The sequence below is a fragment of the Aspergillus sydowii genome (assembly GCF_001890705.1).
Source record: "Aspergillus sydowii CBS 593.65 unplaced genomic scaffold ASPSYscaffold_5, whole genome shotgun sequence".
NCBI classification, from domain to species: domain Eukaryota; kingdom Fungi; phylum Ascomycota; class Eurotiomycetes; order Eurotiales; family Aspergillaceae; genus Aspergillus; species Aspergillus sydowii.
The window spans coordinates 1,034,986-1,051,400 of NW_024467863.1; the positions used below are offsets into that span (position 1 = coordinate 1,034,986).

Sequence of the window (16,415 nt, forward strand, 5' to 3'; positions counted from 1 at the left end):
GATTTGCAAAGGCCGGCCCGTGCAATCTGTATCACGTACGGTGTAGCCATAACCGTTGGCTGAGGGTTTCAGCTCCTTTGAACCGGGGCATCGACTTCAGAATAGACTCGAGCACGTCAACGCCTATTAGTGAGAACAAAGTAATAACGGAGATAAAATAAGGCCGCTGGGCACAATGCGATTCTCGGGTCTAGATCCACGTTAATGTCACGAGGCTGATGTCATCGGTTAGCGTGGAGATTAGAAATCGGAAATACGAAAGGCGAACCCTGAAGACACCCGACAGGCCAAGTCTGGGGATATCCATGGATGACAGCGAATAAAGCCCTGGCTGCATCATTAATAATCGACCAATGTCGTCAGCGAAGCACTGGCAACCCCCAGATTTGGCAGAACCGCAGAAATAAGCAACGGACGAACAGCTTTCCAAAACGGGTATACGAGCGGTCAGTATAAAACCCAGGGAAGAGGATCGCACGTGTTTCCAAGGCTGACCCGGCTAAACGAATACGACGTATCCACGGAAATCGTTTATAGCATAACTCAGCTATACTTGGTGGTGTATTTGCATCTTCATTCGGGTGGCAAAGGATGGAGATACAGAAACATTGCCAAGGATACACAGGAGGACTGCCACCTGGGTAGATCTTAAGGATGATGACAGCAATTACGATATCTGGAATAGGGAAATACATGAGAAACCAACGGCTGACTAAAAGGCCGACACGTTTGCGAGGCGCAGGGCTGGGCCGCTGGGCACACTGGGCGGTGCGGCTCCTCCGCATCTTGGCCCCCAGGTCAGAGGCAGTGTCAAGAATATTCATGATGTGAATGGGGGAAGAGATCGCAAACGTGGAAGCCTGGACTTCTCGGCACCCGTCAGGTTGGCGTGCATAAGGTCCACGTTTCCTTGAATAGTATTCATGTTGCCTTGTACAAAATGATCAACTATCTCGGTTGTCGTATTCGTTTTGACGTGCGCTTGGCGAGTAAACGATTAAACGAGGCGCGGCCAGGGCACTGCCCGGCAACGTCCTTGGTCGTGGCTGGAACTGACTAACTGAGAGCCAAGTCCTGCTGAAGACACTTGGCTTCGTCACATCCTCTGATCAGCCATCACATTGTTGGGCTGGAGACGCCGGATGTTCGGGTGGCAGTAATTTAGTCAGCGGATGAATGTAAACCAGTGTTTAAGAAGTTCGAACGCGAGTATCAAGAAGAGTTCCAGACTTGGGTCTCTGTTTGACAGGATTGCATGCATAACTTAGAGTTCCGAGCGGACAATCGGCGACTGGAGATAACAATTATGCGATTTCGAGTCATCTGGGGAAGCTGAATAATGATGAGTATGGATGATGCTCGGAAGCTTCTCGTCCAGCTTGTCAGTTTGTCAGGCTGCCCGGAGATTACCAAGCGTAAATTACGGAAATACCAGCATCCGCGCCTTCCTGTTTTGCTGAATTATGCGCTGGGCTGCGGTTTCCCAAAAGGGAGTAGTGCCGCGACAACGTCCATGAGTCACGCTTTTGCAGCTTCTAATTGGGCCCAACAGAGAGGCGGTGACCTCGGGAATGTCAATCCTCAACCTTGGCCCCGCTGATCGGATCCACGGAGCGCACCCAAGGCGATTGAACTTATGCCTGCCTGCCCGGCGTGCAAATCTATCCGGTCGGACTTTACGGCGGAGTTGATGGGCCCGTACCAAAGAAAAGCACCGGAAAGAAAAAATAATAATAATGGAAAATAGGAAATTAGCGTGCCTAGTCTCGGCGATACGATTATGAATCAGAATACAAAGGCTAGTAAAACGCGAAAAAAAGTAAAAGAAAATGGAACTAAGTGGCCCCCTGCTGGATATATCATATGGGAACCATCCCCTTCAATTCATTTTTCAGACCTCTCTGATCGATATCTTCTCTTCACCGACTCACTGCAAACCAACCAACTCCTACCGAACGAGGATACCTCAGACATCCACGTACATTGGCATCAGCCACTAGACGCTCGATCGCATACACCAGCCTGTCGGTGACCACCAAGTATCCGCATCGGATTTACGCTACCAGAAAGCCCGACTCCTGCCCAGACACTTGCAAGGGTCCCTTCATATTATTACTCGTATCAGGGAGATAAGGCTGTCAGCCTCTTGATACACCGCCTCCTGTGCCCAGCCACGATTGGACAGCGGCCCACCGGCTGGAGAACATTCAGTGCTGCCTGAGTCACAGGCTGAGATCATTAACACATCAGGCCGCCCCCAGGCCCTCAACATGTCTTCTACACTTTCTCCGCTTACTTCTACCTCTCCATCCCCTCCGCCAGCTTCCTCCTTCACCTCATACTTCGACTCTCTCACGCGGAAGCGCCAGCAGAAAAAAATGAGCATCACCCAAACATACTACCTCGCCCACACGGCCCGCCGGAAGCTTACCCGGGAAGCTTCCCGAGCGGACCATGACTTGCGTCTGCTTGTCGGCCACGCAAACCTCCTCGACACTCTTATGTTAGATCTGGCCGACGCTGAACAAGAACAAGAGCGCTGGTTCAACCAAACTGTCAGCGGCGCCACCAAGAGTTCCGATCGCCCTGAACACCAGCACATTCAATGGGCGGAAACACTCGTCGAAGAGCCCGAGGAGGATTGGGACCCAGAGGATCTCTCCGACGAAGACTCGGACCTTAGCGAGGAGGAAGACTCGGACTTTGAGGATGAATACACACCCATCCGACGACGAGCACCATCACCAGTTGCCGTTATCACCGAGACCGAGCTGGAGGAAGACTACGACTCGTCCGACTCGGACTCGGACTCTGAATTTGAATACGACGACGCTGAGGATCTCGGTGAGCTTGCCTTGACTCGATCACCATCGCGACAGACACCTCCAGAGCTGTCGCACGACGAGGACGAGGAATCCGAAGACGACAGCATGCCTCCATCACCACCACAGCCGATCCTCGAGACCTTTGATGAGAAGCAAGCAAACACCACCGAGATCGCACTCTCAGACTCAGACTTCGAACACCGGTATTATGTACCGCAAGCGCAGCAACCGATGATTGAGACATGTTGACCATGCCCTTCACCACGACTCCGCTAGTATATACTAATACGTGATACCCTGACGATTTGATGTTCTGAGAATTTCAGCATGAACCAGCGACGCGTTGCACAAAAGACCATTTTGGATTATGGATTAGGATTGCATACAACAGATTCATGCATGCATTGTTCGGCGTTATCTACCTGTTTACTTGTTGGGCACTACTCTTCTCATGTTGATTTCTACACGAAGTATATAGCATCTACTACTAGTACTGGTACCGGAAAGTGGTATTAGATCAATAAACAACTACACATCAACTCTCCTTCGGTCGCAGTAGCAATAGCAGGAACAGGAGCACATGCCTGGAACCAAACTGACCCCATCACGATGCGGTCAACGAAACCCAGCCAACGCGGCACGCGGCTGCCGATCTCACACCGCTTGACCCTCGACGAACCAGAGTGCCCGACAGATCACATGGATCGTCCCCGCGGACTCGTCTGGCCGGAGACTCCAGTCCCCTGTTCCCACGGAGAGTTAAGAAATCCGAGACCCCGGCAGAGTAAAGATCACTGAGCCAGCTCATCTGATCCGGTCGGATCCATGACTCCCCTCCTGAATCCCCTCAACCCAACTCAAGAGCCCGTGCAGGCGCACTATTTGTCCATGCGCTGCATCTGTCAGACTCAACTCGTCGAATTGTTCCCTGGCGGATCGACGCGCTCGGAGGGTCTCGGCTCGCAACCTCGCACGCAATAATAATGCACGCATCTTTTCTTTTGCGAGGGGAACTCGGAGGTTGGATCCATTTCCAGCCATCTCGGTCTCTCGGTCTCTCAGTCTTTCATCTTACTGAATTGGATTGATTTGATAAGATCAGATGAGATGAGAGGAGAATTGGATAACCGGCACCGCTATCTCCGCCATACCCGACCACGCACAGCAGGTCTGCCGTTTTGGGTAATTTGTGCCCTAACCCGACTGGACTTCTCACTAGCCAACCTTATGTATCCGTAGTCCGTACCTTGACACCCGTCATTATTGCTCAAACTTGAGACTGGACTGGTCGGATACCTCCAAATTCAAGTTTAGGTTGGTGAGGCGGGTGAGGCGCGATTGACTGACCGGTCCGTGTCCCCATGCAGTAGGCTATAGCGGCTGGGAATGGGATCTCTCCCATGCTCTTCTTTGCTTTTGCTTGTTGGTTTTTGCTCTCTGTTCCCCCAACCCATCATGCGGGGATCAAACCGGTTACATAATGGATTTTACTGCTCTGTCGCTGTCGTTGAGGTCTGTCAGTGCTAAAGCAGGGATCTAGCGGGGACCTTGATGGGCATCACTTTCCCCTCTCTCTCCTCTCCTCCCAGTATCTCCTCGGGAGCGTGGCCGACTGCGGATACTACTTACTGAAGTCACTAGGTGATCATAGTGCTCGGTCTCTTACTTTCTCGTACTTGGGGGAAAACTTCAGGATCACGTCAAGGATAAGTACTCCCGTCTGAGCCGTCTTAGCTCTCTGATCCCTGCCTTCAATCACGTAAAATTGGAAGTTATGCCGAGATTATGGGCATCAGTTTCGTGCTGACATTACTCCGTATTGAGCGCAGTCGAGACCTGAGAGGGGTTGGACTTGGCACTCGACAGTCACGCCTTGGACATGACTATGAATTGAAGATGTAATACCGAGTATTATTAAAATTATCTATCTTATAATGGGTCAATTTGCTTTGATTTTCTGGAATCCTCTTTTGTTCAGACAAGAAAAACTAGTACGTACTATTCTGCACCACCTAAGTATAGGGCTGGTAACACGACAGCCTTACAAGTAACTACGCAGTAAGTAATCATGTGTAAGCAATTGCAAGCCAAAAAGTTTGAGCCTCGTTTAGGACCGTGTTTTATCCCTAACTTAGCGGATAAGCATCCGAACTGCCTAGAATGTGCATTGTGCAATTGTGTCCGTCAGTTAGCAGCCTTCTTAGAGCCTCCTCACCACCTGAAACAGAGGCTCTATTGGCAATAAGTTAAGGGGCAACTAGACGCCAGCACGAGTTTGGCAGGAAAATTCTCCCTGATATTCTTGTTGCCCCATGTGTTTTTTTCTCTTTGCTCTCCATGTCTGTCCTTTTAATTTGGACAATTTCATCCACCGGCGGCCAAAGTGCGCTCAGGATGGTCTCTAAGGAGCCCACGAGCGTCTGGGAGACTCGCAGCTGCGCATATAAACACGAATAGTAGTACGTCAAGATCGAGGTTTTCTGGTACCTTCGGTCTCCCAAGTGCACTCACATCAATAAATGCGATATATTCGGCGCCTATTCTCGCACCGCAGGAGACCATGGCCAAACAATCTCCTCGCGACGTGTGGGATTAACTGTTTTCAACAGCACTACCGGTATAACTTACAAGGCCATCACAATCTACTGGACAGACCTCGGCTGGGTGTCGGGGTTCCTGATTGGGACGGTCCTTCTCCATATCTACGCCATTATTGCTTCTCTATTCCTCAGGTCCGTAACTATCGCCCCTAATACCATTGGGTATGGATCGTCCATGGCCAAGGACAACCGTATATACCCTCTCCCCCGCGGAGATAATGTTGCCTCTGGCCCGGAACATATTCAATCGGAGACGCCAATATGAATGAGATACTTTCTTTGCACGCTGGTAATCTCGATGAGGTGGTAGTGAGCTTATTTTCCTATCAGTTATACAGGGTTGTAGTCCTTGATAGCGACAGACCTTGTAAGGGATACATTATTCAATGAAATCATGGAAACCTTTACATTCGGTTTTACACTATATATATGACATGTGCAGATATAAAGAATTATAAGTTAGAGTTGTGGTGGTACATATGCTTTACACTGGATTGAACTGTGTATACAGTCTACTAGGTAGGTGGCTAACTTCACTGCCCTGCTAAGGATTCGATATACCTGGCACCTGCCTTCCTATGTAGGCAGCAGTCAACCAGCTGGCCGCAGTTTCCTATAGTGGCAATAATTCATTCCAGGCCGTATAGGGAAGTCGCAATGGGACAATCGGAAGGCAGTTCAGGTTGCGTCTTCCTCATAATCGGACAAGTGACAACCTATCGTGCCTTCCTGAAAGAACAATGTTTTTGGCACCTTATACTTTGTAGGGTATGTGCGATATAGAGACTCAAGCTGAAGCCTTGTAGCTGGAACCCTGACGGGTAATAAGTCTAAAAAAATAAAATAAAATAAAATAAACTGTGTATTAGACGTTGGTTCTTTATTCCACAATTCATTTCCCTGTTGGATTGTGTTTTTCATCTGTCGACACATATATATATATATTATATGGAGCTGGATAGGTTGTCGCTTACCTTTCCATCTTTCATTACCGTTAGCCGTCTGTCCTCCAAGCGCACCCGACATAGTTCTAGACTTATCTAAAGGTTGAGAGGAGGGCGGGCCTTCGATGTTATTATGAAACACTGGCCGGCACTACCAACTGCTAGCACCCCCGCCAAGCGGCCCTTTGACATTGACAAATCCCAGAGAAGCTTCTGCAGATAGGAAACATCTGATTTTCCGAGATGGAAATAGTACGGATACTTTGCGCACCTCGTATCCTGATATGAAGCGGAGCACACGGTGTTTGTCTGCACTGGACGGAGTAATCTGAATGCGCTTGCTTGTGAAGAATCCGAAGTGGTGTTGTGGCGGTGCCAGGGCCTGGGGAATCCTGGTAAACGTGGCATGGATTATATTAATGTCTCTCTAGTCTGCGTGTGGGGTGCTCCGAACCGGACCCTGCAGGTGAAGGCAAGGTAGATTCCATACTCAGAATTATCCCGGAAGTTCCCTATCTATGGGAAATTGGGAATGGTCTGACACCGGCCTTTAGGACTATTGCGTTCTATGGAGAGCAACAATGACCCTGTAATAAGCCAAGAGCGGCGCCACAGGGCCTGATCATATATGAAGAAATTCTTCAAGGGGCAGCATCTCGACTGTCGAGTCATGCATGGCAAGCGCCACACTCCGTGGAGTTACTTCTTCTACACCTCCACCGGTCTTTCGAAGCAGGACAAATCCCGAGGCATTTTCATCGTTGGCTACGGAAAACCAAACACAGCCAGATATATTGCTACAGCTTGGCAAATCCAATCATCGAGTGCCTGGTCCAATTTATCTGGCGGTCTGCCAGGGTCCGTTATGACCGGAAGCGCAGTGCTCCATCCACCACCGTCTATGACCTGATGCTCTGCTCTTCAATTGGAGGGAACTTGGTCGAAAGCTGTGCTGGCCAAGGCTGGGCTGTCCCCTGTGAAGATTCCCTCGTGATTGCAAAACAAATTGGATGTCTTGATTCTCTCCTTTTCATTGATCCACCAATGATTCGCTAATTTCTTGAGTTGTCATCTGTTGGCAAGGCGGAAGGAAGTATAAGAATGCTTGCGAGCCCTCTGATCGACATGCTCACGCAATCAGATTGCCTCTCGGCTGATCAGCAGTTTCATCTTCGCAACGATGTTTTCCAAGATTGCCCTAGCTTCTTCCCTGATCCCCGTTGCTCTAGCCTGTCTAGGCTACGAGGGGGGCCTCCCACAGCATACCGCCCACTACTCAAACAGTGCTCCGATCGAGATTGCCGCTGGTGAAACTTTTGACGCTGGCTGGGCCAAGTATGACCGTGGCTCCGGCGCATGCTCTAGCGGCGAGGGTGGAAATGATGATGCTGTCTTCATCCTCCGGTCTGGCGCAACCCTGAAGAACGTTATCATTGGAAAGGACCAGAAGGAGGGAGTTCACTGCGAAGGTCCTTGCACTCTGGAGTTTGTCTGGTTCGAGGACGTCTGCGAGGATGCTATCACCGTTGTAAGGCTTCTTTCTGCTCCTGCTACTACCGATTTCTCTGATTCCTTTGCAGCGAGGTGACTCCGAGGGACAAGAGTCCTGGATCATTGGCGGTGGTGCTTACCACGCCGGCGACAAGGTGGTTCAGCACAATGGCTGTGGTACTGTGAATGTAAGTGGTCTCAATTCAACCACGAAGTCGCCAGACCTAACCTATGCCGCTTCAAGATCATCAACTTCTACGCCGAAGACTACGGCAAGGTCTACCGCTCCTGCGGTAACTGCAGCTCTCAGTGCAAGCGCAATGTCTACGTCGAAGGGACTACCGCATACAACGGTGGTGAAGTTGTCGGCATTAACCTGAACTATGGCGACACTGCGACCTTGATAAACGTTTGCACCGACGCCGACCACCCCTGCGTCTTCTACGATGGCTGCAGCGACAGCTGTGAGCCAGAGAAGGTTGGATATTGTTCTGGTTAGACGCACAGGCAATTATCTGTCTGACTTGGGAGGGAACCTGGGGGGAGGATATTACCGGTTGTATGGATCCATGGTACCATGTAGTTTCCCCATCCTTAGCCATATTCGCTTTTGAAGCGACCGGCAAAATACCATTCCATTTTAATCCAAGATACGAGGGAAAAAAGACTCATGCGCTTAATAGCCGCAATAACTGGAATCTGATGGCTGATGGCGAGATCGCAGGGAATGCCACATTGCGGGGTTGCATAAAGTTAATGTGGGCATGGAATGGGATTAACATTGATCGTCAGCACAGACAGGGTAATGGAGGGCAACAAGACTCGCGTGCCCGGGAGAGCGTAATCCAGCGGTGTTTCATCTGGTTGGATCGCGTGGCGAGGGAGATGACGTTTCAGGCGCCCGTATAACATGCGTTAAGTGTTGCGTTAAGTGTCAGATAGACTGGCGGGTTATGGTACGAATGACAAGTGTTGCTGGTGCAGCTGCCCAGTGTCACTGCACTCTGCAGAATTGACGTACGGTGTAGGAGAACCCCATGGGGAAGAGAATGATGATCTGCCGGGATCTTGCGGGTGACGTATGCGTTCCAGTACGTAGTAACTAACATATTTGTTCGTTTCAGATGAGTCAGGTAGTTATTGAGCTGAAGAATGCTGCGGTCAGAAAGCGGTCATCGGGAAAAGCAGGATAGTCGGAGGCGGAGATATCTGCCTACTCAGGTTCCTGCGAGGACCTGGCGGATTGGTATGACGACAGTGGAGGCACGACGCGATGTCGAGGTTGGGGATCAACAGTGACGAGCAGGGTACTGCACAAAGGTGGTTAAAGATGCCCGTGGAGGAGTATCTCTTGGCCTGTCGACCATGGCGGCTCGGACCAACAGCAGCTGAAGACGAGTCTTTGTCGGGCTGTATAGCCATCAGATGATGGGAGTGGCTGGTCGGCTCTGTTCCTGTGGTGGGCGATGGCGGGTCATCTGCCAGCAAAGATGCAATCCAATCATCCGTCCAACTTCTCCTCTTTCGTCCTTCACGATCTCTTTCACCGTCTTTCGATACTACTTAGTCCGACGTGCACAACGGCTCTTTCTCTCCTTTCTTCTTTTCTTTCTCTTACTGTATATAGTATCTTGTCTCTGTTGCCTCCCCCCGTTTCAGAGCCGGGAAATAACCTTTGTGGTCGCCGTCGGGTACCGTGGGACTCGCCAAGGGCTGCATTATTGGGCCTGAACCTAATCAACAAGAACTTCCCCCTTCAGACCACTGTAAGGGGACAATGTTGTTCTGTGAGTAATTTTTGTTAAATCGCGTTTATGAAATGCAAGCAAGCAGGCTAACAAAATCGCAAGACCGCCAGATCTAAGGGGGAAAACCAGCGTCCCCTCTTTCAATGAAAAATGCCCCGATCGGTTCCATCGTATTTCACCTCTCCTCCTCCGCATGAGGAGCCTCCCGATTCCGAGAATGTGAGCGCCAGGAATAATCCCCGGACGGCTCCTCCGTCCCCGACCGCCATGCGCCGAAGCTATAGCCATATCTCAGAATCCCATACCGCCTATCAGTCCCTAGAGCCGCCCTTGGAGGCTGGCGAGACAACTAGCCTCCTGGGGAAGGCCAAAGAAGGCCGGGCACAGCCGCAGCGCTCCTACACCACTTTCTCAGCCTCATCCGGCCAGGACTCCGGATTCAGACATACTCTGCTCGCGGGCAGTTTGCGGCGGTCACGACATCATAGCCGAGCGAACTCGACGAATAAGCGGTTTAGTCGCAGGGGGAGCCTGGATGCGGGCCAGGCGGAGAGTCTGACTGCGTCGGCCAAGGATGCTATGACCGGATCGTTCTTGGATGACCGGATGTGGTATGACCAGTTTACGTCGACGGACTGGGTGCATGATAGTGTTGCCGATGGCGTGCGTCTTCGGGAACTGCGCAGGAGGAAGGATATCCGCGGGCGAATTCTGGCTTTGTTTGACGGCGCCCAGGGCTGGCTTTTGGTTGCGCTGATTGGATGCATAACGGCTGCGATTGCGTACTTTGTGGATGTATCGGAGGAGTATGTCTTTGACCTGAAGGATGGGATCTGTACGACGGCTTGGTTCAAGAGCCGCGGGAATTGCTGTGTCGATATTGATGATTGTCCCGAATGGCGGTCTTGGTCTGAGATGATGAATCATGAGTCCGGGGGTAGTCGTTGGGTGGACTTTGGTGTCTATGTGATCTGGTCTGTGGCCTTGGCTGTTGTATCTTGCCTCTTGACGCTACTTACCAAGACTGTCGTCCCATCGGCGGTATCCCTGGCTACCCTGGATGAGAACCTCGCTGCTGGGAGCTCTCGCACCTCGAAACCAACGACTGACGCGAATGCCTCGCCTGAATCTGGGGACTCGTCGTCGTTCTCGATGCTACCTACCCGCCCTGATATGATCTATTACTCTGCTGCGGGTAGCGGTGTGGCCGAGGTGAAGGTCATTAACAGTGGTTTTGTGCTCCACGGTTATCTGGGGTTTAAAACGCTGGTCATCAAGACCTTGGCGCTGGTCTTCAGTGTCGCCTCCGGCCTCAGTCTCGGCAAAGAGGGCCCATATGTGCATATTGCCACCTGTGTTGGAAATATATGCTGCCGACTGTTTAGTAAATACCATAACAATGACGGCAAACGGCGTGAGGTACTCAGCGCCAGCGCTGCCAGTGGTGTTGCCGTAGCTTTCGGTGCCCCGATTGGTGGTGTCCTCTTCAGCCTTGAGGAAGTCAGCTACTACTTCCCGCCCAAGACCCTCTTCCGGACTTTCTTCTGCTGTATTGCTGCGGCCCTTTCGTTGAAGTTCCTAAATCCATATGGCACTGGAAAGATCGTTCTATTCGAAGTACGGTACTTGGGTGACTGGGAGATATTTGAGCTTGGTATCTTCATGTTCCTGGGTGTTCTCGGGGGTGCAGTGGGCGCTCTGTTTATCAAAGTCTCTAGCATATGGGCTAAATCATTCCGCCGCATCCCTGCCATCAAGCGCTGGCCATTATTGGAGGTCGTTCTTGTAGCGCTTCTGACTGGATTGATGGGTTTCTGGAACCGCTACACAAAATTGCCGGTAACAGAGCTCCTGTTCCAGTTAGCTAGTCCATGCGAGCGCGATTCCCGATCTTCAGACGGTCTATGTCCACACCCAGAGGGCATCGGCGAGGTACTTCGTTCGCTCACAGTGGCGCTCGTGATCAAAAGCATTCTGACTGTGGTAACTTTCGGCATCAAGGTACCTGCAGGTATCTACGTTCCTTCAATGGTAGTCGGTGGCTTGATGGGCCGCATTGTCGGCCATGTGACGCAATACGTGGCATTGAAATTTCCTAACTTCATCTTGTTCGGGTCCTCATGCGCCGCGGTTGCTGGTATGGAATCTTGTGTAACCCCGGGGGTCTATGCTATGGTTGCGGCGGGCGCTACCATGTGTGGAGTTACACGTCTATCCGTTACCCTTGCTATCATTTTGTTTGAACTGACCGGCAGCTTGGACCATGTGTTGCCATTCTCACTGGCGGTATTGTGTGCCAAATGGACCGCCGATGCTATTGAGCCTCATAGTATTTATGTAGGTTCCGGTCCCGCTCTGAGAGTTATCAATATACTGATCTTTCTTTTTTTTTTAGGACTTCCTGACTGAAATGAATTCATATCCATTCCTCGATAACAAACTCCAAATCATGTCCGATGCAGAGCTTGGTGATATTGTTCGGCCGGTTCGGCGAAGTCGAATGATTGAAATCACGGAATCTCCGCTCGTTCCGGCGCGAGAGCTACGCTCGAAGCTTCAACATCTTCTCATGGCGGGCGAGCTGGACAGCGGACTCCCGATTCTGCGTGACGGTGTCCTTATCGGACTCATTCCAGCTCCGGATCTGGAGTATGCGCTTGATAGTCTCGAGGATGAGGACAGTACGTCGTGTCTGATGGCTATCGACAACTCTTCTGCTATCTCCGATACGGATGACGAAGATTCTTTGCATGTCGATTTCACTAGATATATAGATCCGGTAAGTCGCTCGCCCTTTTGTAAATCACCCGTGAACCAAAACTGACTTCTCCCAGGCTCCCCTTGCTCTCGATATTCACTCCCCTATAGACCTTGTTTATCAGTGCTTCGTCAAGCTCGGACTGCGCTATTTGTGCGTCCTTCAGGATGGGCATTACGCGGGCCTGGTGCATAAGAAGGCTTTTGTGAAGTTTATGAAGGAGAATGGATAGACTCTTGATCCTTTCTGGAGCATTGCATTTCCTTATCCATGACCTGCCTGTCATCTTGTTTTGATTTCGGATACCCTATCCTGATTTTGAGTATGTCTTGCATTATTTCTGTTATCAAATGCTGTATATTAGCGTTGGATTGCCTTTGTCTCTCTTTATATCGCATTTTTTGCTCACATGCATCATCGGCGAATATAGTATGACCATTTGATACATATCAAAGCACGGGGTATATATCTACTTCTATTGTACTGCTTTTAGGCTATTACACTTCCACACTCTCATATCCAACCATCCGGACCCTCACATCCCCTTCTTGAATCCACTCCCCTGTAACCTCCTCGCCAACCCAGTTTGTTACTTCCTCCGCACTAACCTCCCTCCATCCCTCCCCAGCTAGGTCTTTCCCATTAATCGGGAAAAACGTATCACACTCAAACCCACTCCCATCTACCTTCTCCACATCGGTCATCACAAGTCTGACCTTCCTCTTCACCCCGGACCCAGATTCAGTCCCCAGTCTCAACGAAGCACCATAGATCTCCGCGCCCCCAATAACGAATACGTTCCCGACACCCCCGTCCTCTTCCGCCGCCGCAGCATCAAGCCGCGTCAATGCCTCCTCCAGGCTGGCCGCCACAAACGCATCGGTTCGCCCCTCAGCGGGCGTAGTAGCAGTCGCAGTAGTCGTGACCTGACCCGCAGCAGCAGATTCCTCAGCTTTAGCTTTCGCCTTCGCCTCAGCCAGCTCCTTCTCCCTCTCCCGCTTAGCTTCCAACTCCCCCTTCACCCTCTCCGCAACAACACCCTCCTTATCCCTCGAAACAACAACATTCAGCCTCTTCCCTAGAGGCCGTAGCTTCGGCGGGACGGAATCGTAGGTTTTGCGACCCATTATGAGCGCGTTTGTCTTCGCTTTCCCTGCTCCTGTTTTTGTTGTGGTGGGAGCCGGTGGACGCGCCGTGACGCGCGCGAAAAACGACATGTCCGTCTTGATGCGCGGCCAGGGAAGCGTGCCGTTTAGGCCGATCCCGAGGAGGGTTTTTGTTGTTTGACTAGCGGCTGCATTTGTGGGTGAGGGGATGTGGATTGGTGTTGTTGCGACGATGAGGGTGAGGGGGACTGGGAGGGGTGGTGTGGGCATTGTTGTTTTGTTGGGTAAGGAAGGAAGATTGTTAACAGGGCGTTTTCTGGTACGTGATTCAGTCCGTGTATGGGATTGAAGATTCTCAGGGTTGAATAGGACCTGAAAGGTTTTGGTATCGGTGTTGGATATGCTGAGAGAGGATGGTGGTGGGGAGCTTTTATTTTCCTTATCGGAGTTTGATATGGAGACGGCGGTCTAGATATTGTCCAAGAGCATAGCTACAATGGAGATATTGATTCCAATTATGCAGATTTGTTCTGTAAAGAGCATCATACTATATTGAAGTAGATAATACCTAGACGAATAGAATGATTTAAGGGTATCGGCCATATCCTCAATCATAAAAACTCCTCCATACTCCATATACTCCATATACACCAAAAGCGCCACGCGGTCCCAAATCAGAAATCAACCAGCGCCAACCAAATCTCCATACCGATCTATATTTATTGCACATAACAGCAGGGAAGCAGAGAGTATTGGCGATAAAAAAAAATCCAACTACTGCTTCGCCGGCTTTAATATCCCACCATCCTCAATGACTTTCTGAATAACCGCAGCGTCCCTCTCCAATTCCTCCCTGCGCTTCGTTTCTGATTCATCTTCACCTAGAGTATCGAGCTTCCCGAATAGCCATGTTTCTTTCATCGATCGGGTTAGGGAGAGTATGTCTTCTGCGGCGCGGACCTGATATCGGAGAGAGAATGAGTTAGTGGATATTCCGGTGGATCGAGATTAAGGCAGGAAGCAACGGAACAGAGTAGAATTAATTGAGCGACAATCTTAGAGATGAAGAGAATGAACTAACGTACCAATGCCGTGGATTCAACATCAAGCTGGTACGTTTCAACGGCCGTCGTCGTGTGGCTGGTACTATCGACCTGGATGTGAAAAGTGAGTTAGCAATGTTGCTCCACCGTCCAGGACTCCGTTTGAGACGCAGTTGGAGATAAGGAGGAAACATACTGTAGTCGTAGCCATAATATTTTCGAATCGCTGGAGCAATTGGGAGATATCATTGTTTATGCGGACTGTGCCATATGAGCTTTCATTCGGAACAGTCTTCCATGTGATGAAACGGGAGGGGCTGCGGCGCTGTGTCGCGAGACAGTACGTACAGTGCAATGCTTTTGAAGTCGGTTGCGATTCCATCTTGTTCGTGTGCCGTTTATGGCCTTCCTTGCTGAAGCGATGGAATGGTAATGGGATGTGAGATGAGACGGCGGGGTGGATGCGGTGATTTATTGCCGGCATTACTAAAAGTGTCGAATCGAAGGGTTGACAGTAACTGAATAATGGTATGCGGGAAAAAAGTTGCTTGGTTACAATGGAGGAATTAAGAAATGCTATACCTTATCAATTTATAGTACGAGGTATCGTTATTAAAGTACATGTCTATACCTCAGCTCAAACAGCCATGCTAAACGCCATATATCAAAGTGCCGGTTCCCGGTTCGATTCCACGACAGCTACCTTAGTATAACCAGGATATCCCAGGTCCTGGATTCCACTGGATGGTGCAATGTGTGGGAGAGGGCCAGCCAAGGCGTGCAATTACCGCACGTATTTTGACATGAACTTCTTGTGAAAATCAGATCGTAGCAGGTCGTTAACAAACTCCTTTCCTCTCTTTTCTTCTGTTCCCCGGGCCTGGTTCTTGAAAACAACATCATCGTCCCAGCGGCGTTTCATGTTAAAGTCCGATGGGTTGAGTAGTGGGTTTCCTCGCGCAATGTCAACCTCGCGTTGTTCCTCTTCCTCCGCTGCTCGCTCGCGTTCCTATTCCCAGTAAGCAACTTAATAGCGCAACGTGGGCGGTTTACAAACCTCCTTTTCCTTCTGCGCTAGCCTTTCTTTTTTGATTTTCTCGAGTTCTCGCATCAGCTCCGCAGCTTCGTCTTCGTCATCACTATAGCTTCTTAGCACAGAACCTGGGATGAGCGGCAAGCTACCAACCTTTCTTCTTCGCTACTCTCTTCCTCCGAGCCATCTGAATCTGCATCTATATCTCGCGTCTCTTCTAATATCCGCCGCCGTTTCGCTTCCGGATCTTCCTCCTCTATGTCTCCATCGGTGCCGTCTGAAGGGCCGCCTTCGAGTTGACGTTTCGGTGTGACGCTTTCGGTCGGGGCCTCATTTATGGGGAGTCCTTGCTTCTTGGCGAAGTGGTTTGCCTCTGCCTGGAGCAATTCCGCGCGCAAGTCGCGATGCGCCGATTCGCTTTGGGTGCCCTGACCAGATTGACTTGTCTAATTAGTCGCTGTTCAGCATAATACAATATGTATAACCTACCGAGTTTTCAGGTGTGTGTGTGCAGGGAGGAGCCGCTGGTGGTATGCAGGGCCGCGGAGGGCCTCTTTACCTCGTGCCTAGATTCTGTGAGTTATGGTTCCGGACAAAAGGAGTTGCGACGTACGGGATCAAAGGTGGGTCTGTGAGCTGTACGGCATTAGCAAATGAACACATAAATAGGGTCAATAGGCTTTTTACCTGTAGTCATGGTGTTTGTAGCGTGAAGTTTCGGCGAGAAGCCTGAAAGTCGAAGGTGATCGGATATCGACGAGGCAGCCTGAGGCTAGAATCTGGTCCGTTCACCGCTTTGTGTTTGTAATATTTGATTGGTCGAACCACGACAAGGACCCGCCTTGCTTCAATGACGCTGCAGAATGC

At 50.5% G+C, this 16,415-nt stretch overlaps 8 protein-coding genes across 8 annotated transcripts; 4 read left to right on the top strand and 4 right to left on the bottom strand.

Moving 5' to 3' along the window:
* Nucleotides 1–260: 260 nt before the first annotated feature.
* ASPSYDRAFT_973831 (uncharacterized protein) lies at nt 261–1,082 on the bottom strand. Its single transcript, XM_040853237.1, has one exon. The coding sequence runs from the start codon at nt 822–824 to the stop codon at nt 360–362; it is 465 nt and encodes a 154-aa protein (XP_040702598.1). The 5' UTR covers nt 825–1,082; the 3' UTR covers nt 261–359.
* A 1,296-nt stretch (nt 1,083–2,378) lies between these two features.
* On the top strand, nt 2,379–3,074 carry ASPSYDRAFT_151936 (uncharacterized protein; the record flags this gene model as incomplete). The annotated part of the gene is made up of 1 exon (XM_040842150.1): nt 2,379–3,074. The coding sequence occupies one exon, from the start codon at nt 2,379–2,381 to the stop codon at nt 3,072–3,074; it is 696 nt and encodes a 231-aa protein (XP_040702599.1).
* Nucleotides 3,075–7,549: 4,475 nt separating this feature from the next.
* Nucleotides 7,550–8,359, top strand: ASPSYDRAFT_151029 (pectate lyase; the record flags this gene model as incomplete). The annotated part of the gene is made up of 3 exons (XM_040842064.1): nt 7,550–7,897; nt 7,950–8,048; nt 8,105–8,359. The coding sequence occupies 3 exons, from the start codon at nt 7,550–7,552 to the stop codon at nt 8,357–8,359; spliced, it is 702 nt and encodes a 233-aa protein (XP_040702600.1).
* A 1,106-nt stretch (nt 8,360–9,465) lies between these two features.
* Nucleotides 9,466–12,731, top strand: ASPSYDRAFT_974279 (chloride channel protein). The gene is made up of 4 exons (XM_040853239.1): nt 9,466–9,626; nt 9,738–11,945; nt 12,004–12,387; nt 12,443–12,731. The coding sequence occupies exons 2-4, from the start codon at nt 9,759–9,761 to the stop codon at nt 12,596–12,598; spliced, it is 2,727 nt and encodes a 908-aa protein (XP_040702601.1). The 5' UTR covers nt 9,466–9,626; nt 9,738–9,758; the 3' UTR covers nt 12,599–12,731.
* Nucleotides 12,535–12,832, top strand: ASPSYDRAFT_974359 (uncharacterized protein). The gene has a single exon (XM_040853240.1). It carries the CDS (start codon nt 12,637–12,639, stop codon nt 12,799–12,801), a length of 165 nt encoding a protein of 54 aa, XP_040702602.1. The 5' UTR covers nt 12,535–12,636; the 3' UTR covers nt 12,802–12,832.
* A 46-nt stretch (nt 12,833–12,878) lies between these two features.
* On the bottom strand, nt 12,879–13,718 carry ASPSYDRAFT_126253 (dihydrofolate reductase; the record flags this gene model as incomplete). The annotated part of the gene is made up of 1 exon (XM_040840462.1): nt 12,879–13,718. A coding segment is annotated over one exon (840 nt), but the record flags the coding sequence as incomplete, so codon positions are not given.
* Nucleotides 13,719–14,072: 354 nt separating this feature from the next.
* ASPSYDRAFT_45194 (RNA polymerase II mediator complex head subunit MED22) lies at nt 14,073–14,928 on the bottom strand. Its single transcript, XM_040846987.1, has 4 exons — nt 14,864–14,928; nt 14,712–14,776; nt 14,558–14,626; nt 14,073–14,432 (listed from the first exon to the last, which is right to left on the bottom strand). Exons 1-4 carry the CDS (start codon nt 14,895–14,897, stop codon nt 14,247–14,249), a joined length of 354 nt encoding a protein of 117 aa, XP_040702604.1. The 5' UTR covers nt 14,898–14,928; the 3' UTR covers nt 14,073–14,246.
* Nucleotides 14,929–15,077: 149 nt separating this feature from the next.
* ASPSYDRAFT_45195 (spliceosome-associated CWC15 family protein) lies at nt 15,078–16,278 on the bottom strand. The gene is made up of 6 exons (XM_040846988.1): nt 16,236–16,278; nt 16,162–16,184; nt 16,038–16,114; nt 15,702–15,989; nt 15,573–15,654; nt 15,078–15,524 (listed from the first exon to the last, which is right to left on the bottom strand). The coding sequence occupies exons 1-6, from the start codon at nt 16,243–16,245 to the stop codon at nt 15,300–15,302; spliced, it is 705 nt and encodes a 234-aa protein (XP_040702605.1). The 5' UTR covers nt 16,246–16,278; the 3' UTR covers nt 15,078–15,299.
* Nucleotides 16,279–16,415: the final 137 nt, after the last annotated feature.

Coding starts and splice junctions, on each gene's coding strand:
- ASPSYDRAFT_973831 (XM_040853237.1), bottom strand. CDS start 824: ATGAATATTCTTGACACTGCCTCTGACCTGGGGGCCAAGATGCGGAGG.
- ASPSYDRAFT_974279 (XM_040853239.1), top strand. CDS start 9,759: ATGCCCCGATCGGTTCCATCGTATTTCACCTCTCCTCCTCCGCATGAG. Junction 11,946..12,003: donor TTGAGCCTCATAGTATTTAT/GTAGGTTCCGGT, acceptor TTTTTTTTTTAG/GACTTCCTGACTGAAATGAA. Junction 12,388..12,442: donor TCACTAGATATATAGATCCG/GTAAGTCGCTCG, acceptor GACTTCTCCCAG/GCTCCCCTTGCTCTCGATAT.
- ASPSYDRAFT_45194 (XM_040846987.1), bottom strand. CDS start 14,897: ATGGAATCGCAACCGACTTCAAAAGCATTGCACT. Junction 14,777..14,863: donor GACTTCAAAAGCATTGCACT/GTACGTACTGTC, acceptor CATATGGCACAG/TCCGCATAAACAATGATATC. Junction 14,433..14,557: donor ATGTTGAATCCACGGCATTG/GTACGTTAGTTC, acceptor CTCCGATATCAG/GTCCGCGCCGCAGAAGACAT.
- ASPSYDRAFT_974359 (XM_040853240.1), top strand. CDS start 12,637: ATGACCTGCCTGTCATCTTGTTTTGATTTCGGATACCCTATCCTGATT.
- ASPSYDRAFT_45195 (XM_040846988.1), bottom strand. Junction 15,990..16,037: donor CACACACACCTGAAAACTCG/GTAGGTTATACA, acceptor TAATTAGACAAG/TCAATCTGGTCAGGGCACCC. Junction 15,525..15,572: donor TAGCGCAGAAGGAAAAGGAG/GTTTGTAAACCG, acceptor TACTGGGAATAG/GAACGCGAGCGAGCAGCGGA.